This window comes from Nilaparvata lugens, chromosome 8 (assembly GCF_014356525.2).
Source record: "Nilaparvata lugens isolate BPH chromosome 8, ASM1435652v1, whole genome shotgun sequence".
NCBI classification, from domain to species: domain Eukaryota; kingdom Metazoa; phylum Arthropoda; class Insecta; order Hemiptera; family Delphacidae; genus Nilaparvata; species Nilaparvata lugens.
Window position 1 is genome coordinate 39,735,650 of NC_052511.1, and position 25,254 is coordinate 39,760,903.

Here is a 25,254-nt window from a genome sequence, read left to right on the forward strand (position 1 = left end):
GGCAATGTTCTCTACTGATGTATGGGAATAGATGATTAGGTCATCTGCAAAGAGGTGGAAAGAACAATCCTGAAAGACCAAAGGTGCATTATTTATGAATATTGAGAAAAGTAATGGGCCAAGCACGGATCCCTGCGGTACACCCCGCGAAACCAGAGACCAAGCTGACATATTGCCCGAGTCATCACTAACAGCCTGAAAGCGACCTGAAAGGTATGATGAGAACCAGGCAACTACTGACGCAGACAAGTGGCATTGATGCTTCAACTTCCGAAGAAGTAAGAGATGTGACACATTATCAAATGCTTTTCGAAAATCAAACTGCACAAGGACTGTTACCTGTCGCTTGTCCATAGCTAACCGCAAGTCATCAGTGATGCGCACAAGAGCAGTGCTAGTACTGAAGTTGGGGCGAAAACCAGATTGGTACTTCGAAAAGAACCCAATTCATTCAAGTGAGAATTCACCTGCATGTGCACAATTCTCTCCAGAGCCTTTGAAATCGAACACAAAATATGAATTGCTCTCCAGTCCCCAGGTTCAGTAGGTTGCGGATTTTAGGGATAGGTCGAACAATAGAGTACTTCCATAAACAAGGGAAAACTCCGTTCTGTAGAGAAAAATTGAAAATATGAGTCAACGAGGGAAGAATAATGGGAAGAAGTTTCTTATAAAACAATATGGGAATGCCATCAATGCCTTTCGAATTTTTGCAGCTTGATAGTATTATGTGAGAAATAGTCGAAGGGATAACATAGGAGAAGTAGAACTGATTTTCTGGTGGGTCATGATTGAATTGAAGGACAGTCTGACAGACAGGATCATCGAACTCGTTAGATGTAGATTGAGAAGATTGTGCAGTAAAAAAATTGTTAAGATCATTAAGAGGAACATTTATATTTGCCTTAGACTTACTGGGATGAGCGCCCAGCCTTCGCACATTTTCCCACAAAGTGGAAGCAGAGTAGAGGCGCACTAAGAAATCTTTTAGCAATATTTCAACTCTAAGGGTGGTTTTTAAGTGTTTAAAGTTCGTCTTTTAGCATGTATATTCTTCTTATTCTCTTAATTATAATTGAAAAATGTCCATACCATAATTATGTTAATATAGAACTATAATCTAGAGAGAGTACCTCTTCGAAACAGTTGTTAACTGGTAACTAAATTAATAATTTTGTCAGGTTGGCATTAAGTTGAGTTGACTTTGTTAGGTTGGCACCAAGTTAAAGATTGAAATGCATTTATCGCGGAAAAATTGATTGGGCACTGCTACTTCAATCCTGGGAATATTATATTACTAGCAGTCAGGCTCGCTTCGCTTGCCATATCCGTTTAGCCAGCCGTTTAGTCTGGACCCCCGACTGGATTGTCCTAACATATGATAAAAATGCCCGAATGAAAAATGCAGGCGAGCGAAGCGAGCTGATTCTCATTCTTGAGAATCTATCTTGCTGATCTTATTCTTGGACGATCCAGTCGGGGGTCCAGGGGGCGGAGCCCCCGTCTAGACACTAGACGGATATGGCGAGCGAAGCGAGCCTGACGGCTAGTATCCTAGATAAAATATAGCATAAGAAGATAGGTAGGTCGTTCATGTTTCAAATTTCAAGCTGATTTTTGTTAACTCAAGCCAACCACTGTCCGACTAACTGTCTATTATTACTGTTTTGGCTAGGTGATAGTGCAAGAACGGCACATCATAAGAGAGTACCAGCGTCACATGGCTTTACGAAAAGGAACTATAAGGACTATCGGCTTGAGTTAGCAGTGAAACTTGGAGAATAAACGCCCTCTACCATGGGCTATCTTCCTATGCTATCTTTTCTCTATATGAGTAGTCACCACAATGTTTCTAATGCATTTTCATATTATATATTCTGATATATCATCAGAAAGGTCGAAGGAGAGAGTCAATTTCGTTGGTATACGACTCGATCTGCATAATGGTTCAAAGAGTATGTGATTGATGAAAGCAATCAAAAGTAATTGTCGAACAAACAACCCCATAAACCGATAAAGATTGGAGGCTCTAGTCATCAGTAGGTTTTTATTTGATTTGAAAAACTCGCTCGATCAAATATGTGGAGAAGCTAGTTTTGATTTTCAGTTCGAAATTCAGTTGGCTGTTTCAGACCGCCCTACTATCTGTCTATTTGGACAATCTGTCTGTTTGGACAATCCAATCTGTCTATTTGAACAATCTGCCTATTTGGACAATCTGTCTATTTGGACAATCTGTCTATTTCAGACAGGCGTAGCATCACTGACGCTACATAATAAGCGTCGTCAATGCTACGGTTTCCAACATAGTCATAGCACCAATGACACTCGACACAACCCAAAATGTGATAATCCAAAAATGATGGAAAATATCTTTTGGTGTGAACTGTTTATAGCTTGCTTTACGTTGGTATAAAGGTGCGTACAGACTTACGCTGTTCCGCAATCGAACGTTACTCGAACAGATCAATAGATGATCGCAGGTCGAGCAAGAGCGGAACGCGAACAGAGCCTGAAAGAGAGCTCGAGCTTGGCAAGTTCCTAGGGCGAACTAACCAATAGTTGCACATGCACGGTTAACGTTTTTGTTTGTAAAGTTTGTTGATAGTTACGATCTCTGTGTTAGCATAAATAACATTATCAAAATTAATAATCATTAAATCAACAAAATTAAATAATATAAAATTATAAAAATATTTTTAATAATAGGTACCAGCATATTAGAATTTATAAGAAAGAAGCCGAACTCCCAACGAAGCCTTTCACCTTTCAAAACATTGACAGACATAACCTTTTTTGTAATAAAACTACAACATAAATGCAATAAACATAATATTTGTCGTCAATTTATTAAATAAACATAATGTATTTAGACTACCCAGCAATCCCCTGGTCAGAATATTTTATTTTATTTAGTTTTGTCACCCGATCAGCTGGATTGAACGTTTCACATTTGTGAGGTTAGGTTGAAGCGAAGTCAACAATACGACAAGCCCGCGATCATCCTTCCAACCTCTAGAGAACCCTTGCGTAACATCTCGCGTAACGTTCATGATAGAAGCGTGTGCGGAGCGTGCTCGAGGCACGTATATCTGTACGCACCTTAAGTGCTACATCGCCTGAAGACGCTAGATCAGTCTGAAACTGCCTTAAAGTTGAAGACAGTTGAAGCAGTGAGGAGGGCTACTCATGCCACACTTTTTTTGAAAAAACATTGGGCTACAATACAGATTAAGATTCATAGTCTGTTTTAATCTCTTTCCGTTGACTGTCAATTAGTGTAAACTAAGTTATGGCTATCAGTGTGTAGTTCTAAGATCTATACTGCGTTCTGTTGATATTTGGAGCACTGTATATACCTCCATGTCCTGTAAGAAGCCGGCCATCTTGGCGACGCCCCAGCCGAGGCGACGCAGGTCGGGCTCGACGAGGATGAGCTGTGAGCTGTCCATGGCGAGGAAGCGCCGCATCTTGGTGCCCTGCTGGTTGATCACTGTGCACGCGATCAGGTCACTGTTGTTCAGGTCCAACACATTGTCCACCTACAACAGAGCAATCTTATGAGAACAGGGAGAAGATTAGAGTTGGAAAAAGAGATAAGAATGAGAAAAGAGATGATAGAATAGAAGGGAGAGTGGAAAGAGCAGATAGGAATAGTGAGAAAAGGCAGAGGAGGGGGAAAAGTGAGAAGAGATTGATTGATTGATTGAGTACTTTATTTATGTAGATTACAATATATACTGTCTTATACACTTATATACAATAGCTTACAATACAGCAAAATTATAGATGAATTTACATGATATAGACTAACAAAATAATTATTGAACTGTATATGATATGAAAAAGCAATTTGTAATATAATAACTATAGATAATAATTATATTGTTATGCATCTACATAAATTGGCGGAGCTTTGGACATATCAATGTCCATTCTTCGGAAAGAATATCCGAAGTATCCTTCCCACTAACTCTCTACCAAAACTAAGAGAGAGAAGAGTGAGAAGATAGATAAGAGAGAAGAGTGAGAAGATAGAAAACAGGTTAAAATAGAATAGCAGTAGCATAGGAAGAAATAGCAGAAAGGGAAATGAAGAAAAAAAAAGGAAACAGAGAGAATAGAGGAAATAAACAGGATAGAAGAGAGAATAGGACGAGCTTAGAGAAAAGTGTGAGAAGAGAGAGAAGGATAGTGAGAAAAGTGTGAAAAGAGGGAGAACAGTAAAAAGAAGGAATGAAGGAGAGAGATAAGATAGAGAAGAAAGAAATTAGAATAGAAGAGAGAAGATACAAGAGAGTAAAGAGAAAGAAGAATATAACCTATTTTCTAGACTATTGTAATGAATCAAAATTCGGGGGAGGAACAGAGTTCTTGCTGTGCCTGTTGACCATCCACCAAATTATTTAATAAAATAATTGTGTATCATTGAAACAGTAAAAGAATGAGAAAGAAAAGTAAGTTGATGGGAGAGATAAGAGAAAAGTTTAATGCTTGAAATCTTTTGTATTGCCATGTTTGCATTCTTGCTGTTTGTAAACTTGGTAAAATTGCAGTAAAATGAAGAATGATTATTCTAATTACCTGAATGCAGGCGGCGCGGTCAGTGAGCGGAAGTTGGGTGTCGCGTGTGTCGCCCGACAGACGCACGCTCAAATCGCGCACCAGCAGGAACACACGTATCGCGCGACGTGCGCGCTCCACCTAAAAACAAACAATCAAGACTAATAATAATACCAAACACAAATACAAACAATACTAATTGGAGGACTCATAGCATAATTGATAGAATGTAAGAATTTGTTCACAATATGTATGTTTCAACATTCTAAGATTGCGTATAAAACATACTGTATTGTGTTTTCTGACAATAAATTTAAAAAAAATTAGAAATATTTAGCTTTGCTCAGACTTACGCTCAACTCAAGTCTAATACGTATAGTGAGATTCACGTTATAAAGTCTGTAAAATAATAGAACCACAGAGTTGCCAATTCTCTATTACCAACGTCTTCTACATTTATAGTAGATAGCAGTGTCTCAAGTCATCCTGGTATATCTAACTGACCGAACGTAGTGAGGTCTATGTTTTAACTTGGATTTTCTTTTGTCTGTATGTATGTATGTAACACAATTACGACCAAACGCGTTGATAGAATTCGATGAGATTTGGCAGGAATTTCCTTTTTCAACTGCGCATCGATGTATACACAACGTTTTTTTGAAACTTTGCATTTTAAGGATAATATGAAAATAAAAGGAATTCCTCCATACTCTGATATCACTATAATAATTATATCATCTACTCTGAAGATAGGATTAATCAGATATAGAATTATTATTCATAATCAATCAGCTGACAAGTGGATTATTCATTGCATGCATAAGGCCCGCCGCAAAGTATACCCACGTTAATCCACGAAAAGCAACCCACGCCGTGGGATGTTTTGTAAACCATTGCTATAGAATTATTCATAATCAATCAGCTGACAAGTGGAAGGATCTTTTCTTGTTCTTTCAAGTAGTGGATTCATTGCATGTTTTACACAGATGTCTAGAGAAGCCTAGGTTTACAAAACTTCCCACGGCGTGGGTTGCTTTTCGTGGATTAGCGTGGGTCTACTTTGCGGCGGGCCTTACACAGATGTATGGCCGTGTCTATTTCTATAAGGTAGGATTTCAATATTTTTTATGATGCGTGCCCATCAGTATCAATATTCTCACATTTGAAAAACAAATTTAATACGTGATTGAGAATAAAATGATAAAATGAACTGAATAATGCTAAAGAAATTATAATATTCTTCATTGAAAAAAAATTAATTTTAAAATAGTTGAGAAATATTTTTATCAGATTGAAAGATTATCACGGAACATGATAAATTATCATATGGGATACAAATTCAAACATGAACTGAGTTTATTAACATAAGTTAGTGAGTTTTTGATCTTGTAGAAAACAAATAACAGTTTTTAAGAGTAAATTATGATTCAACTGTGAATTATGATTCAAATGAATCAACTAGAACAGGTGACATCAGTTACTAGTGGATGAGAAAACTGCGTGAGGTCTACTGTTCACAGAACTACTAGTAGTAGATAGCAGTTCCTCAAGTCATCCTGGTATACCGACATAGGCTATCTAAAGTTCTTGGGTTTTATGCTAGACACTAATTTAAATTGGAAGTGCCATATAACATACATAGCTGGGAAGCTGAGTAAAGGTTTATTTGTATTGCGCAGGCTGGGACATATTGTTAGACATGATGTTCTAATGAGTGTGTATTATGCTCATATCTTTAGTCATCTAGCTTATGGCATACAATTGTGGGGAAACTGTTCCACAATTATCACACTTTTCAGACTGCAGAAGAGGGCTGTAAGAATTATCTGTAAGGGACCACCCCGAGCTTCATGTAGAGCGCTATTCCGTAGATTAAGGTTATTGACTCTGCCTTCACTTTATGTGTTTTCATGTTGTTTATATGTTAAAAAGCACCTGAGTAATTTTAGATTAATGGTGATATCCATAGTTACCCCACAAGAAGCAGTCTTAATGTTAGAATTGAGAGTAATCAAATACAAGCTCTCAGAAAATTGGAAATACATGTCGGTAAAGCTATTCAATGAGTTGATGTTGACGTTCGAACGATGAACGTTCCACAATTCAAGACTCACTTGAGGGATTTGCTAATAGAAAGGTGCCTGTATTCTGTGAGAGAGTTTTTTTGTCTGACCAAAGCTAACTGTGATATATTGTAAATTGTGTTAGGCGTCTAAGTGTCTGCTATTATTATATTGTATTATTTTACTGTTTACTAATTGTATTGTCGTCTTTGTATAATCTATTGTAGAAAATGACGTTGTTTGTAACATTTTTATGTTCCTTGACAATAAATGATTGATTGATTGATTGATATATCCAATTTAGAATTGATTCTACAAAAATTATTGCATTGTACAAGAGTGGTGATAAAGCAAATCCAGAAAATTAACGACCCATTAGTATTTCGAATAGTTTCTCTAAAATTATGGAAAAGATTATTAAAAAAAGAATTTTAAATTACCTAGACATCAATAATTTCCTAGAGAAAAATCAATCTGGTTTTCAGCATGGAAGTCTACAACTGATGCAGTTATCCTCCTAACTAAATGATAGATGAAAACTTCAACTCTAAACAAAAAACATTGGCTGTATTCTTAGATCTAGCAAAAGCGTTTGATACCGTCCCTCATAGCATTTTATTGAAGAAATTAAATAATTTTGGGATAAGAGGCTTATGTAATGAACTTCTGAAAAGCTACCTTCAGGACAGAAAACAAACATTAAACTTGAATGGTACATCAGTTACAGATCAATCATCTAGTGGTCTGCCGCAGGGTACAGTTCTGTCCCCGGTATTATTTTTGATCTACTTGAACGATGCTCTAAAATTAAAAATACCACATTGTACCCAAATTTCATTTGCTGATGATACAGCCTTAGTTTTTTCGGGTGAATCCTGGCGCCAAGTATACCAATCTGCTAATGAGGGTTTAAAAATTATGAAGAATTGGATGGATAATCATATTCTAACTGTTAACTTGAAAAAAAACAAAGTATATCACCTTTTCTCCGACACTAGCAGGTCAACCTGAGGACTCATTGCATTTGAAAATGCACTCTGATCCTCACTGCTTGAATGATGGGTTGAACTGTTTGTGCCAACAAATTGAAAAAGTTGATTCTATAAAATATTTGGGAGTGATGGTGGATAGATATTTGAAATGGGATACTCATATGAATTACCTATCTTCTAAACTTAAATTTCTTATTTATAGTTTCTACAAAGTAAATCAATTGAAAGACCTGGATGTAAAAAGATCAATTTATTTTGCGTATGCCCACTCGCTGTTTCAATATGCGATTGAAGCTTGGGGTGGTGCATATGATTGTCACTTTAATAAAGTCTTCACACTACAAAAGCATCTTATAAGGGCAGCACTGGGTAAACCAAGACGATACCCAAGCAAGAAACTTTTGAAGAATTAAGCGTTCCCACACTAAGACAGATGTATGTAACTAGGATTGTTTTGCACTTAAATAAGAATAGAAGTAATCTAGAAATTAGAAATATACCGTACCAAACTCGTTCATTAGCATTAAATAATTTCAATATCAACTTAATAAAACTAGTAGTTTGTCGACACCAATTCACCTATCTTTGCAATATATTTTCAAACAAAATTCCGATAAAACTAATTAATTCAAAAATTACTAAAGCACTTATCAAGGAAATAAATGTATGGGTTGAGCAGAATATATATTTTACAATGCCTAAATGTTAATAAATCCATTCATGATTCTTTTGAGTTTTGAATGTCTTTCTATCTTTTGTATTATTTATGAAAATTGATTAAGCACTGGGATGTGCTCACAACTGAAAATTTCATTTTTTATTGTATTCTTCTTCATTAGTTTGCATTTAGAAGATTTAAATGTAGGCTGTATGACTTGTTTTTGGTATTTTATGAAAATTGATTAAGCACTGGGATGTGCTCACAACTGAAAATTTCATTTTTTATTGTATTCTTCATTAGTCTGCATTTAGAAGATTTAAATGTAGGCTGTATGACTTGTTTTTGGTTATCACCTGTATAATTGGTTTTAAGACGAAATTATTCAATTCTTATCATTGTATTATTTATAAGAAGCATTACTATAATATTCATTATATAGGTATATATTTTTTTCCAATTTTCAGTATTGCTGTAGGCTACTTCGTACTGTTGCTTTATGAACTCACAGCTAGCGCACAGTTTAACTTTGCTGGCTGTGCCAAATCATTTTAGATCTATTATAATTTACATTTTTATTATGCATTTTGTATGTATCATTCATGTTTTGTAACTATGTAATTTTGGCGAAATAAACATTCTTATTCTTATTCTTATTGTTTATTCTTGTTAATAATGAACAGTTTCAATTGACAACGGTGCGCAGTTGGGTGAGAATGGAGCTATCTGCTTCGTCTAATGACATTACAAGGATATCAAACCAATGTTATACAGATGCTGATTTTATAACCTACTTGTTGAAGTATTACTTAAGGCTGTGCAAAGGCTTGAAATAAACTTTTCCTACAGCTACCTCGGAAAGTTGCTGTTCCTGTACTGATTACAATACCCAAAGATTCACTTTTCCGCTCTAGTGCGGGAATAGTTATTTGTGCAACTAGTGCGCAAAGTGACAGTTTGCTGCACCGAAAGAAACGTTTTCGCCCGAGCCGTAGGCGAGGAATGGTTTCTTGAGTGCAGCAGAGGAACTTTGCGCACGTATTTCACATTAAGTTTTTCCTACAGTTACCATTGAATAAGAAAAGTGGGTAATTATGGGTAAAATTGCCTGAAATGCATCAAATGTATATCTGTGTAATTTAATTATTAATAAATAAAATAGAATGTAGGATGTGTGTTTGAATGGCGGCTGTATGGTGTGTAATGTGGCTGTCATCCACCACACTCCACCACCCTCAAGACTCTTATAACGTGCACCACCACACTATACCACAGTTACCAACTTCATTTTGATTTTGCTGCACTGGTGCTCCATATAACCTACTAACTATTTTGCGTTGCCATGTTGCAAATCTGGAGTGCAGGAAAAATTTTTTCGCCACACTTGGATGTAATGAGCTGGTTTACGTGCGTCATATGGAGGCCGAAAGTGATTGTTTTCCGACCAGGCCGGTAAAACTTTACGGCCCTAGGGCTGTAAAATGACCTTGAATAACAGCTGATCGTGTCCGATCTCACAAAAATCATAGAGAGATAATCTCATAATGACTGTAATAATCTATATAATTATGTATCGTGAATCGCGGTATTATGTCTATAATAATATTTTATAAATTACTGTTCCATAATTTAATATTTATTATTGTGTTTTTGATATCAAACAATAGAATACGATGATATATCTCCATAGCCTCAACAATATAATGTTGGCTACATTGTCCATTGTCAGAAAGGTACGTATCGCAAGTATTTAAAAGTGAAGAATCGAATTTGAATTCAAAGTACAATAATTGTATCAATATTTAAAAGTGAGGTAGAGTAATAATTGTTTCTTTTTTATTATCGAATTCCACTTCTTAATGCAATACAATCAACAATAATAATAAGCAAATACAGCACAGATCTGAAGTTTAAGGTAAGCCTACTGGTGAAACTCAGCATTGACTGAAAAATTCCTAGTAATTTTTCCGTAATTCATTATTAAAACTTTTAGATAATTTTCAATATTAAACCATATAGAGAAAACATTAGGCCCACTCAAGATTGAATCTTCGAATGTTTTCTCTATGATTTAACTATTTTCAAAGCAATATTTTGTTGTGAAAATGCCAGCAAACTGGCTTCAAATTTGCGCTATACTCTATTATTATAGTAGCCTACATAGCCTACGTTATCTGACTTAATTCAGAGTGAAAATTTTATTGTGAGACAGATAATAATATTAATTTTAATAATATAAGTCATGAGCCAAAGTCTGTTGTACGGTACGCTTTTTAGGAGTGAAGTAAACTTTTTTAGAAGTCTAGTATTACAGTATTACGTGTAAGCTAAGGGTTATCAGTCAGGCCCCAACGTTCAACAGTACGGAATGGCCGAGAGCATAAAGGCGTCAGTCAGAACTCAAAGCTCAGTGAATAACAAACATGATCTAGGTTCGAATCTCGGTCAATGACTTTTTTTTTGTCGATGAATTTCGACTTTTATTACCTTTTTTTATATTAGTTACCGTAATTTAAATTTCAATCAATTTTTTAGATATATTTTGAGACAAAACTGTGAAATATGCAATTATATTAATTTTTTCATCACATTATTTCAAAATAGTAATGAAAATTCTATTCATCCATCTATCCATGATATTGCACCGGGCGCAAAGCTCGCGCCTAATATTAATAGTATAAAAATATGGTCATTATTGTAAATTATTAATTAGTAATATTGAAATTAATTGACAGTAAAAGTTGTCATAACCAAGATTCAAACTATCAAAATAGGCTGTTTGAATTTTATTTATTTTTTTATTTCTTATATATTGGGAAGTTTTTTTTGGGTGTGGCGAAAAATAGCGTTCGCACCATGGGCAAAAATGTATTTCCGGCTCTCAATCTTTTCTAGTCCTCGGCCTACGGCCTCGGACTTAAAAACCGATTTCGAGCCGGAAATATCTCATTTTCGGCCCTAGGTGCGAAATATACTATTCCCGCACTAGAGCGGAAAAGTGATTCTTTGCGTTCTGTAATCAGTGCAGCAATGGCCACTTTTCAAGGTAACTGTAGGAAATAGCTATTTATGTATTAAGAGCGTAATGCGCGACTTTATTGCTCGCGCAAGACAGTTATCACGCGACGCGAAGCGGAGCGTGATAATTTTGCAAGAGCGATAAAGAAGCATTACGCGCGAATTACATACAAATTTTTTTCTATGCCCAAACCTGTTAAATTACTTATATCGGCGGAGTTACAATTACCGACTTTTTAGGTCAAGTTCTGACCTTTTGGCGAGCTGCTTACCATCAGCTGATCAGCGAGCGTAAAGAAACTCTTCTGCGAATGCGCGAATGATTACCGAGCGTAAAGAAAATCTACTGCGCATGCGCGGATGGTTAGCGAGCGAAAAAGTAGATTCTCCTCAGAAATAAGCTGTTTTACGAGGAGAATTGAGTATGTAAATTCTTTTTTTACGCGCAGTTGTAGAAAAAAATTTTTCAGCACTCCAGATTTGCAACATGGCAACACAAAATAGTTGGTGGGTTATATGCAGGATTAGTGCACGAAAACAAAAATTAAGTTGGTAACAATGACTGTGGTTAGATTTAGATAAGAATCATTTCAATGGCTACCCTACATTTATGATAAAATCCCAATCTAGAAATCCAAAACAAGAATAATGTTTATCTAAATCATAATTGAATAATCATCATTTAAAAATTCTCATAATTTAATAATAAATAATAATTCTTTTCTATTGATAATTATTATTTCAACTGCAAGAAATGAGAAAAGTAGGAAATATACATGATAAAATTCGAATTTTGAGGTTAAATGATTACCGTTCGAAATTCATATAAATAAAAATAATAAAAACATAACAATACTACAATAAATATTCTCTGTTGTCTATGTTATTTTTATAAATATTTTTCAGTTTACTTTGAGCATTTTTCTCGGTAATTTGAGCAAAAGTCTAAATTTCTGAATCCTGTTTCATGAGCTGGATGAAACAAACTTAGGTACGATTCTTCCCACTAGGTCGCGCGCTTGTCGGTTCAGCCATCTTGCAGCCATCCCAATCAGCTGTTGGCGTGTATTTTGAATGCGAATTTTTTGTTCTATCGGTATTTTTTCTGATTCTTGAATGAATAAAAATGAGAACTTTGGCTGAGAATTTTCAACTTCAATTGGATTATTAATTTTTGAATGAATTAAGGTTGTTATTAATAACAGCATCACACACACAAACATTTGATGGATTTCAGTCATAATCATTTAATCAACCACTTCTCATATTCATTGGTAACTGTATGAAAAGTTTTATGTGAAATACGTGAGCAAAGTTCCTCTGCTGTACTCAAGAAGCCATTCCTCCCCTGCCTACGGCTTGGGCGTAAACGTTTCTTTCAGTGCAGCAAACTGTCACTTTGCGCACTAGTTGCACAAATAACTATTCTACTCATGATATTTTTTAAAGTTTTTTGATTTGTATATCATCAAGCTATCAAAATGGAAAAGTTTTCTCAGAAAAACATTTTTTTTTCTGATAATTACTTTTTGAGATATGAGTGCCTAAAGTTTAAATTTTTGGGACAGAACATTTCAAATTTGGTATGATATAAATCCATGAGATTTAGAGGATGGATTCTTCATGGTATTGTTGATCTAGTAAAACAAAAATTTTCTGAAAATATTAATTTTTGGAAAAGTTATTCAATTTACCAAAAATAACTCAACTAAAAGTTATTTTTGGTTATTTTTAGTGAATTGAATAACTATCCTAAAAATTGATATTTTCAGAAAATTTTTGTTTTACTAGATAAACAATACCATGAAGAATCTATCCACTAAATCTCACGGATTTATCTCTTACCGAATTTGAAATGTTCTGTCCCAAAAATTTAAACTTTAGGCGCTCATATCTCAAAAAGTAATGATTAGAAAAAATGTTTTCCTGAGAAAACTTTTTCATTTTGCTAGCTTGATGATATACAAATCGAAAAATACCACGAGTAGAAAGTTTATTTTTAGCCTTTGCACAGCCTAAATTATTTACTCATGAGTAAAATATATAAAATGAATGAAATGTGGCGTGAATACCTCTCCACAAGGCAGCCGGCGGGTGAACTCGATGCCTGTCATGGGTGTGCCTGTGGGGGGCAGGAGCACATTCGAGTCCATCATCAGCCACTCCACGTTCAGCGGCTTCTTTTTCATCTCCTCGTACTCATCCTCAAACATGTCCAAGAATATGTCCTCACTCTGCAAAAACATCGACAAACCATTGCAATAAATTGCTTCAAATGGGTTTATGAGGTAGTGGATAGAAATTATTATTTTCAATATCCTCTTCTTCTTTTCATTCTCCTCCTCTTTCTTTTTCTTCCTCCTGTATCTTTTTCTTCTGTTTCAACTCATTTTTGTTTTTGTTCAATAGATAGATAGTTTGTTTGTTGATGTATGTTTTAGAAAAGAATATTATGATCACCCCGACACATATTATTATCATATTTAGAACTAAGTTTAGTATTATCAACTTTGTATGTATAATATAACAATTATTATATGTGTTTTGTCATAAACACCTCTGGTTGCAATTCATTGGCAATCAGAAAAATTATTATTATTATTATTAAAGATAGATACATTTCTCGATCCATGAAACATCTATAGATGCATAAGATCACGTCAAAATATTAGAACACATATATAATACAAGTACAAGTCAAATTATTATGCCTATAAAATGGTTTCAATGGTTGTTAAAGCATTACAGGTGTATGCTGGATTCAGGCAGCTGAATTCATACAGTACTTAATTGAAATAAGTGGATCTACTTCAAATCGATAATTCATTCATCTTAGTTAAATTCTAGCAGCCTAGAGATCCCCCGTTCAAACCCGCTGATCACCCAACGTTTTTTTATCAGGGCACTGCAGTGTTATCGGATAGGCACGTTGTATTGTCGGTCCCGGCTGAAGTATGACAGTCGTATGGCTCATTGACTGCTTAAAATGATATATTCAGGTGAGGTGAAACATCCGTCAGAGACTCCCCACCAATAAAAGCCATACGATTATTATTATTAACGCAGTACGAAGGTATAGACTCGCTATAGTATTAAACTCTACATTTATTGTTATGGATTGAAATCATGTAATAAGAAACAATATTAACAACACAATACGAAGTTGAAGACTTCTTGAACAACACATTGCTTTCTATTAACTAGGAAGCAAAATAATTTGTACCGTGAGGCAAGTTGCACAAGATATTGTACAAAACAGAAAGGTACAGTACTAATACACATAGCGCCGGTTGTACAAGTCGGTTAAATTTTAATCGTGATTAATTCCACGAGAACTAATAAGAGAAGCCGTCTTATCAAAGAGGCGTTATCTGATTGGTTCCCGTGAAATTAATCTCGGTTAAAATTTAACCGGCTTTTGTGCAACCGGGACATAATTTCAAAGAAACGATACAGGCAATCTAACTTATCTCACATTGATCTTGACATTTGTTCTAATTTGTTAAATTAAGGTTAAAATTTAACCGGCTTTTGTGCAACCGGGACATAATTTTAAAGAAACGATACAGGCAATCTAACTTATCTCACATTGATATTGTCATTTGTTCTAATTTGTTAAATTAAGGTTGAAAGCAATTTTGGGCAAATGCCTGTTGTTTACACCTGAATTGTATCTATTGTCAAAGAATAAATAAATAATTACTCTTTAAAGAAAACCCTAATTAAATGCTGTAAATCACCCCGAAGACTTCTGCTACTGCAGACATTGACAACAGGGTTAACAGCTAGACGAAATTTAAATACAGCATTTAATTAGGATTTTTGTTAAATAATAATTACACATTAATTAGCATTTGAATGAATGCAATCTCTATTTCATCAATAAATAAATAAATGATTAAATCGATCGAATTGGACTCAATAAAAAGTCCTTACCTTATAGAAATTTCTGAGCAATGAGGTGCTCTCCTCCTTGGCTCCAACCACGGCCGCAAGATGGCAGTCTTGTAGGATGCTCACTCCATCCTTCACAGCCAAACGCAACAGCAGCGATATCGTCAGCTCCAGAGTCACCAGCCGAACTCCACAACCTGATTCATAAAAACATAATAATATTATGTATTTATCTCATTCACACATTTCAAAATCAAATCAATGATTGATGGAGAATTGACAGGATTTAAACCAAAACTGTTTCTTATATTTTATGTTCATTAATTTGTTCATTGTTTATTACTAAATAATAATAACTTCTTATATCTATCACAAAAATTTACAGTCCAAATGAATATTTTATACTGAACATTTTCAATCGGGGATAATTGGAAGAGTAAAAATGTGAGGTACAATAGTTGAAAATACATTGATAAGTTAATTTTAATTCTTTAATTTTTTTAAATAGCTTTTTCTCTGCACAATATTTGTTTGATGTTTTATGATTCTGCTGTTATAAAGTTTCTATTGTAATTATTAGTTGAATTTAACCTCAACTTTCTGCATTATTTCGAAATATTATTATATTTTTCTTTTACTTTTTTGCAACTCTCACCAGCGGGCAAAGATTTTCTTTTTGCTAGTGATGCCTAGATTTTATATTTTATTTTAATTTTATTCAATTATATGTATATTTAATTCAATTATATGTATCAGTAATTATGTTTATTTAATTATATTTTTAATTATATGTCATATTATAAAGAGTTTGTAATATGTTTTGAATATTCTAATTGGCAATAAATGAAATTGAATTGAATTGAAAGTTGGAAACGATTGAAAGCTTTGTAAATTTTAAGCCAGAAATATCTCAAACATCTTCACTATATCATTGCGTTATTAACGTTATAGAAGCAGGATTTTCCGATCTGTGGAGTCCCAAATACATGGACACGTATGAGTATTCGATGGAGGCCCATATGCACCATCTACGTATAACGCTAATCTAGGTTTCCTAGAATATATGATCGCATTTATTATTATGTGTTTCAATTCCAGGTTTACACGAACAGTTGATAAATCTCCGTTTAAATTGATGTGATGCTGTTGGTTTAAACTACAGTAACTATATTACCCACAGTATGGCCATTGATTGTCACATGGTACAAATCCGCCACTAGATTCCAAACTTTATAGTCCTATCTTATTGCATTGGAAATTTGGAACTTATCACTTCTTTTACCGATTGGAAACATAATTTGAACTTCCGATGAGTTTGGTATAACATTTTCAAAGAGAAATTGATTATACTTTAAAATGGACCAATAAAGTTAATTTAAATAACACTAATAAAGCTCAAAGCATCAATTTTTCTTCCCTCGGGCTCCTCGCGGACCACTTCCAGAGCTTTCACGGACCACTTTTTGGAAACCACTGATCTAGATAAACATACAGAAAGATAGATTTCAATTTTATTGTATTTCCTCATACAATTTATTGGTTTGACCTTTCAATAATCTAATTTTAAAATAATATTTCGGTGGCTACCCCACCATGAAGCCTGTTTTTTTTGTATTTTATATCAGAAATTAAATTTTTGATTGTGATGGCTTTTTATTTTTATTTCTTTTATGTTGTATATTGTGTTGAATTGAATAAAATGATTGATTGATTGATATCGACTGACCTGGCTGACAGCTGAGCGTGATTATATCGATGAGCTTCTCGACGAGCCACGTGTTGTAGCGCGGCTTATCGGCAGGAAGCTCCTCTGATACGGGGGCAGCAGACGGAAGCAACACAGTGTCCAGCAGCTCCCTGTCGACACCCGTGTTGTGCGAGATGGCATGCAGCAGACACAACACGAACAGCGCCGAGTAGTCGTTCTCCAGGCACACCAGGTAGGAGGTGATTGCCTCGAAGAACACCGGAACCACTTCTGTGTCATGATACAAGCCACGCAAGTGACACAATTCATTAAACAGGCGTCTCATCAAAAATAGAATCAGAATAAGGAAGTAGTGGCTTCAAACAAGTTGATGAGCAAAAAAAAAAAAGAATACCGGCACCACTTATGTAGGTTACATAAGTAACGCACTCAATTAAACGAACGTCGCGTCGACAATATAATCAGAATTGAGTTGTAAGATGAAGTATTTGTAAAGAATTTGCAGAATTTATTTATAATACAAAGTGATGACTCAAGCCACACAAGTAACACACTCAATTTATGCACGTCTCGTCGATAATTCATTCACAATATTGAGTTGGACTGTGCAGTCGAGAATTTGCAGTATTTGAATGCGGTGTACTGATTGATAATGGTATACCAACCGAAACTGGTGTCTCAAAGTAATTCAATAAATCAGTGTTTGTAACAATTTAAAATAGTTTTCATGTAGTATGTAGTTTATATCTTCCACAACAACATAGGAAGTCAATTAACAAATTTCATTGAACCAACCAATTTTCGACAATACTTTTACAATGCAGCAAGTTGCTATATTAAGATTTAATTTTAGCTATCACCATTGACTGCATTGATGCTATTTATGAAAAAATGCTGACAGTTTCACGCGAAGACGAGAAAAACTATAGCACTTTTGTGTCAAAATTACACCACACACGTGGCTTACTTTATTATAAAACGCCACAACGACAATACAATCAGAATTGAGTTGTACGATGCAGTATTTGAAAAACATTGACAGCATTCGAAAGTGTTATACTGATTGATAATGGTGTAACAACGGAAACTAGAATCTCAAAGTATTTTGATAAATCAGTGGTTGTGGCAACTTGAAGTAGTTATAATTTAATATGGATATCTTCCACAACATAGCCTTCACAACAACACAGAAAGTCAATTAACAAACTTCATTAAACAAACGTTTCGTCGACAATACACTCAGAATTGAGTTTTACAATGCAGTATAACATCATGGAATAAATAAATGTCACGACAACTTTAGATACATTTTCAATTTGCACTGCATCTGCATTTCACTACTTCAGCTCAAGTAGCAAAAGAGAAATTCTACGGCAAAAAAGAGAAAGAAACTTGATTTTCAATGAAAATGAAAAAGAAAAATTGCAAAAATAGTCGCTGCGACGATTCTAATTACCTTGGGCCAATCTCTGTTCCTTTTCTTCGTCAGTTATATTTAGATTGGGCTGTAATTTTGGAATTTCCTGAACCACAACTTTATCTGCAAAAGAAAGTTTTCTTTTCGTTAGCAATAATTTCCACTTTCCATCTTATTACCTACTCATTTAAATATACAATCAATTTGGAATAAATGAGGTAACTTTGTTAACGTTTAATTAATTGATCTCTATCAACTTTTGAAAAAAAAAACTATCTACTGTAACTCTTTCAATTGATCTCTATCAACCTTCTACTGTAATTCTTTTAATTGATATCTATCAACTTTCTACTGTAACTGTGAATTTGACAACTAATCTTAGGTCAAGTTCATAGTTGGGTAAAGTAGCTATTGTATTTTAAGGAATAGGGAACTGTATGCTTCAGAAATTATTTGTAAAGTTGTAAAATATAAAACAGGGGTTCCACATTTCTATCCTTAACAAAGTACTCAACTAATACTGGGCTGAAGTATGACAGTCATATATTCAGGCGGTGGGACCTTCCCGCAAGGGACTCCCCACCAACAAAAGCCATATGAATCTACTTTTACTCTACTCAACTATTTATCGCGATAATATCAAATGTGTCAGATTCAATTAGTGGAATTTCACCAAATATATTTAATTGCATCTATGGATTCTTGAGTAACTAAAACCGAGTTCTCAAAACATTTCATTGATTACTGGTTAGTGAATTTGTTGAGGAAAGAGTCCAGCCCAAAGCCTAATAAGCAAGTGTAAATAATAGCGCTTCGCTTGAGTACAGCTGCATGTTACTACAATAGTGAGCAATCTTCTACAATAGAAGCACAGTGAACAAAGTAAATGTGAACAATGGATGTCATGAATGTGTTTTTGAAAATACTGTTTTAGGTACTTGATATGTGAATAAGTGATTTTAGAAATCATATGTATTCATTTCTTAGTACAGGCATAAATTTAATCATACACAATGATCGGGCAACACAATTTCAATTTCATGTTTTTTGAAGATAGATGAAGATGTTGAAAATATTGAAGGAGATAAAGATAGTTTATAGTTGAACAGGTGGCAATTCATAGTTTGATCATTCAATTCATAGTATCATAGCTTGGATCGTGCTATCGTGCACTCAAAAATTAAAATATTCTACATTCTGAAACCTTGAATTAAGAAAATATCAAAATTTGGGAGCAGTTGGACCAGTATGAAAATTAGAAAGGTGTGACTACTCTTAATAACTTATCAACTGAATGCAATGTTGAGTTCGCTATGATAGCATCTAAACAGGACAATAATAATCATGAATAATTGTGAATAATGAGCAAGAACTGAAAATAATTGCTCTAGAAAACAAAACCATCTACCAGTGAAGCCATTTGGTGTACCATCTGATTGTTCGTCTAGTGATTCCTCTAGTGATTCAGTGGGAGCTACAAAACCAGGTTTCAGGCATGCTGCACCCTGTAAAAAAGAAAAAACCATGAAAACTTGTTCTATGAATTCAGATTTTTCCATATCTTCAATACGATAAACTGTATTTTAAAATTATTATTAAAAAAATTTCACGATTTCATGCTAACGGAGGTTTTTAGTAGTTTTTCCAGTGGTTTATTTATTTTTATTGGTTGTTTATCTTCTGTTAGAAGCCTCTCGCTGATGATGAACATGTGTATGTGCAGGATAAACATGCATGTTCTACCGTTAGTGGCCAGCTTTAGGCCAAACAACTATATAGAATGAACACGTGATATAAAAATTTGGCCTGAATTTTTCACACATCTAAAGAAAACACAGAACATATCAGGTTGGCATTCTGAATGAAAAATAATCTCAATTTGTTACGTTTCAATTCAATTGATTTTCTTCAAAATATGACTCAAGTAAAACATAGAGTTAATATCTGAAAGTTTCAATTATCATGATTTAATAGTAACTACATGTTCTAACTACATACACATACACTAGACAGTCTTCTAAATTAAGGTTTAAAACAGTTTTGGACGAACGCTTGTAATTTTCACCTGAATTGCGCGTATTGTCTATGAATAAATAAATGATTCATTGACCTGAGAGTTTCTCTGAGTCCAGTCAGTAGCGGTGAACACATCGGCTGTGCCCCTGAGGATGATTTCAGCAAGCACGTTGATGAGTGGATGCTGGGCAGTGATGAGGAACACTTGCGACAGTAGAAACAATGAAACCACACTGCTCACTCTCGGCGTATTCTCCTGTAACATTCCAATCAATTCCATTGATAGGAGGATATTGAAATAGAATAGAATGACTACTTTATTTTTCTTCAAAGTGCGAAGTTAGGTAATACTACAGTAACTATATTGCCCCTATATTACTGGGTAATATAGTTACTGTAGGTAATACTATAGAGAAAAGATAGCATAAGAAGATATCACATGGTCGTTTATGTTTTCTAAAATTCAAGCCGATCTTTTGTTAACTCAAGCCGATTACTGTTGACTATTGTCGATTATTTCTGTCTTGGCAGGGTGAGAGTGTAATAACGGCACAGTATGAGAGACTACCAGCGTCAGATAGCTTAACGAAAAAGAACTACTTGGACTATAAGCTTTAGTTAACAGTGAAATTTGAAACATGAACACCCTATACAATGGGATACTTTCTTATGCTATCTTTTATCTATGGTATTACTTACACATGTATAAGCTGAATTTTACTTCAAGAACTTTGAATTTTTATTTTGATGGGCATATTAAAATGAGAATAAGTAATTAATATTGTAGTTGAAAACATCTAAATCAAGTCTTTTTAAATTTTCATGATTCTCTCAGAAATCATTAATAATTATCATTGACTGCTCATGTATTGACATCTATGTTGAAACTCATGTTGGAAACGTCTAAATTACATATTTTCCGATGTTCATGATTCACTCAGAAATCTTTAATAATTATCATTGACTGCTCATGTATTGACATCTATGTTGAAACTCATGTTGGAAACGTCTAAATTACGTCTTTTCCAATGTTCATGATTCACTCAGAAATCACCAATTATTATCGACTGCTCATATCCTATCTATTTGTTTTATGTCTTTTCCAATGTTCATGATTCACTCAGAAATCAACAATTATTATCGACTGCTCATATCCTATCTATTTGTTTTATAACCATTGGTTGTTTTTCACTTTGCAATTAAAATTGAATTGAAATATATATCGATACATTTTGGAGTAATTAAGAAAAATGAGACAGACAGACAGACCTCGGACAGATTGGGCAGTAGCGAGAAGACATAGAGCGGAATGAGTAGCTTGTTGAGGAGGTGGTCGATGAGGACATCGTTGAGGTCGTCTATGTTGAGGCTGAGGATGTCATTGAGGTAGTGCAGGTGGTCCAGGTGTTCGGCCACCAGGTCTGCCAACCGGTTCTGGCTCAGGTGGCTACTACAACGCACAACACATACCCATCAGTTTAATAGAGATTGATAATGGTTCAATAAACTAGTATCCCAATTTCTTTTAATAGGAAAGTTGTTTTGATAATATCTAGTCGTTTTCATTTAGCCTCGGAATAAGGATAGCTTGTTCTTTACTCAGTGATTCAACATACAAATCATATTCAGTCAATTCAAGTTTGGCATATTCTGAATCGTAACATTATTGATGATAGAAGAATACTACCTTCAATTAAGTAGAAGCTAAGTTATAGTGGAAGGTAATATTTATGATATTTATTTTCATGTGATTGACTTACATATTTATAAACATAAAATAGGATGACTTTTTGGCAGAGAGACTTCCCAAATCACAGAGGTGTTTGGATTTTTGAGAATTAGTGATTTTTAGGACTTCTGGTCGGCAGGGAGTTCATTACGGAAGGCCTCACCTAGTTTAAATATGTAATTTAAGCCTTTAATGAGGATTACGACTGCTATAGTTCTAAGGTGTTACAGACTGAGTGACGCGAGCGAGCAAGATGATACTCTGTCGAGTATGGTCCCGAATACTTGCTACCTTCCTAAGGATCAAAAAATAGTGTAGCGGCGAAGGTACCTCAAGCTTTAGAGTGTTAAAATAACTCATATACTGCATTTAAATACCACTCCAGTACGTTTTGACCTATTTGAATACATTCATTATTTTCAACACTAGATAAAGAATCTAAAAAACTTCAACGCTCTACTAATTTTTGACCCTATGAAGGTGACAATCAGACGAGTAGCAACCTTGACAGCCCCAACTTTACTGACGACCTTGACGTCAGCGAGGGAGGTGATACACTGTCGTGTATGGTCCCGACTACTTGTCACCTGTGGTTTCAGAAGGTGATTAGCCGACATATTTGATTTTGAAACTTCTTTATTGTCCCATAAGTTTACATAACATAAAAAATTTACAAAATAATAATATTATTCTTCAGAAACAATGAAGTCCAAAGGTGTATTACCTGTTTGGGAATACAACATATATTTATATTTTTACAAGGTGACAAGCTGTCGCCTGTGGACAAAATAACGAGGTGAAAATTTGTCATAATCCCCTCTATGATAGTTAAGAGATGTAAATAAATGAATGAATGAATGAAGAATGACTGAATGATGGATGAATGAATGAATGACTTACTGGGCATCGTTGCGCACACAGGCATCCAACTCGAGCACATGGTTGCCTATGAACCAGACCAGGTTGGAGAAGTAGGGTGCGGCGGTTCGGTTGCGGATGAAGCGCAGCATCGACTTGTCCTCCACCTTGTACACGTTCAGAGTGAGAGTGCGCACTGCTATTCGCACCATCGACTCCGGGTGCTTGAAGAACTTGATCGCCTCCGTGTACAGCGGGAAGTCGTTTGTGTGCTGCAAACAACAATACAACTGAATTATTGGATACAAATGGATATAACTATTCATAAATAAATACATAACTAGGAGTGAACCGTGTACAAAGGAATGACGTTAGTGTGCTGCAAACAATAATACAACTGAATTATTGGATACAAATGGATATAACTATTCATGATTAAATAACTAGGGGTGAATCAGAGAAACATCTTTGGTGTGCTGCAAAAACAATACAACTGAATTATTGGATACAAATGGATATAACTATTCATAAATAAATACATAACTAGGAGTGAACCGTGTACAAAGGAATGACGTTGGTGTGCTGCAAAAACAATACAACTGAATTATTGTAAAAGAATAGAGATACGAGGGTGAATTGAATGAAAACCTTAAAAGTGCTCTAAAATTCCGAGAAGTTGTAGGATTGATGCGGTAGTTGGCAGGGATGTTCGTTGAAGCTCAAACAATGACTACCAGGTGCGTTAGTGACCTTGCTGCACACAATTGGCTAGTGTGTTAGTGACTTCAGTTACAATATGGCCGCCCCATTATCGATTTGCACCGTGTTAGATCAGCGATCAGTCATTCGTTTCTTGAGCAGTGAAGGTGTCAAACCAATGGAAATCCATCGCAGGATGACAGTAGGCAGGATGGTGATTCATGTTAGTCCAGAGATAAACATTACTATCAACCAGAAACAAAAAAAAAGGAATGGCGCCATAGCTCATCGCCAAAATCAAAACAATTCCGAACTCAGCGATCAGCAAGAGAGCTCTTGCTAACTCCCTTCTGCGATGTGAACGGAGTAATTTTGGAGCATTACATTGACAGGGGAATAATAATAATAATATCGTGTGACCTGGCTGGCTCAGGTCTGGTGTCAGAGTTCTCAGGTCGCAACTGATCAATTTCAGGGCCTCTGACATGACCTAATGACTGCTTTTTAGGCAGCCGGGACCGACGGCTTAACGTGTCCATCCGAAACACGTAAATGACAGGGGAATGACAGTAAACATGAATTCTTATTCAAATCTCTTGAAAAATCAACTTCAGGCCAGCAATCAGGAATAAACGGCGAGGACTTCTCACTTCTGGTGTGTTGTTACAGCATGACATCGCCCGACCACATACCGACCGTCTCTCGGTTCAAACTATCCAGGATGTAAAATTTGAATGCCTCATTTACCCAACTTATTCTCCAGACATCGCCTTCAATGACATTCAAAAAGCTTAAAGATGTCATGGAAGACAAGCATTTCCAAAGTGATGAAGTGAAAACCGCGGTGCACGAGTGGCCTGTAGCCACAACCAGAAGAATTCTTTAAACATGGTATTCATGCGCTTCCAAAGCGGTCGAACACTTGCATAACACTTCAAGGAGACTATGTCAAAAATGATAAATGTAAGTTTCACTTAGTTGTAAAAAATAAATAATATATAACACTTTTAAGGTTTTCATTTGATTCACACTCGTATAATGTAAAAAATACACTTTTTCAAATTTATTGTATTTCTCACAGCATGTTTCAACTTATGATGTATTTATCACTCACTTGAAAATCACTTTGCGAAATAGAATAAAGTTCAAAAAGGCTACTTTGATTTTCTAATTTTTAAATTGTTGTCACATTGAATCTATTATTCATTTAGATGGGATTGCATAAGAATGTTTCGATTTCACATAATCTCGTATGCAATGCCGATATCTACTCGACTCGAAGTTCAAGTCTCAACTTATTTTGAATAGTTTGTTTTTATAAAACTGCATTTAATATGATACAAATAGTGATACATTTATCATGTAACTCACCTCATTATAGAAGAAATGCACAGTGTGAGCGTTGAGCTTCAGAGACAATGTTTTGAGAAATGATATGTAATATGCCATCACTTCTTCATCCGAGAAGTCGAACTTATGTACAATTATGAGATTTACATGATTATTGCTTAGTAGATAATCTGAAATCAAACAATTGCATTAGTTAATAAAATTGACAATTTTCTTTGGAAAGAATTATTAGAGCTTGAGTATGTTTCAATATCATATAATTAATTATGATCAGATAATTATAATTATC

At 34.8% G+C, this 25,254-nt stretch overlaps 1 protein-coding gene across 2 annotated transcripts in view; it reads right to left on the minus strand.

The window, feature by feature from the left end:
- LOC111045022 (protein CLEC16A homolog) overlaps positions 1 to 25,254 on the minus strand; it is a 43,919-nt gene that overhangs the window by 14,555 nt on the left and 4,110 nt on the right. Inside the window, exons 4-14 of one of the 2 annotated variants that reach the window (XM_039434747.1) lie at positions 24,987 to 25,135; positions 22,959 to 23,188; positions 21,599 to 21,779; positions 20,424 to 20,585; positions 19,743 to 19,818; positions 18,353 to 18,436; positions 16,915 to 17,166; positions 15,231 to 15,385; positions 13,367 to 13,528; positions 4,585 to 4,704; positions 3,360 to 3,542 (exon numbers count right to left, since the gene is read on the minus strand). In XM_039434747.1, the coding sequence (XP_039290681.1) occupies positions 3,360 to 3,542; positions 4,585 to 4,704; positions 13,367 to 13,528; positions 15,231 to 15,385; positions 16,915 to 17,166; positions 18,353 to 18,436; positions 19,743 to 19,818; positions 20,424 to 20,585; positions 21,599 to 21,779; positions 22,959 to 23,188; positions 24,987 to 25,135 (1,754 nt within the window). Of the gene's footprint in view, positions 1 to 3,359; positions 3,543 to 4,584; positions 4,705 to 13,366; positions 13,529 to 15,230; positions 15,386 to 16,914; positions 17,167 to 18,352; positions 18,437 to 19,721; positions 19,819 to 20,423; positions 20,586 to 21,598; positions 21,780 to 22,958; positions 23,189 to 24,986; positions 25,136 to 25,254 lie in introns of both variants that reach the window. The other variant, XM_039434746.1, reaches the window with a different exon arrangement.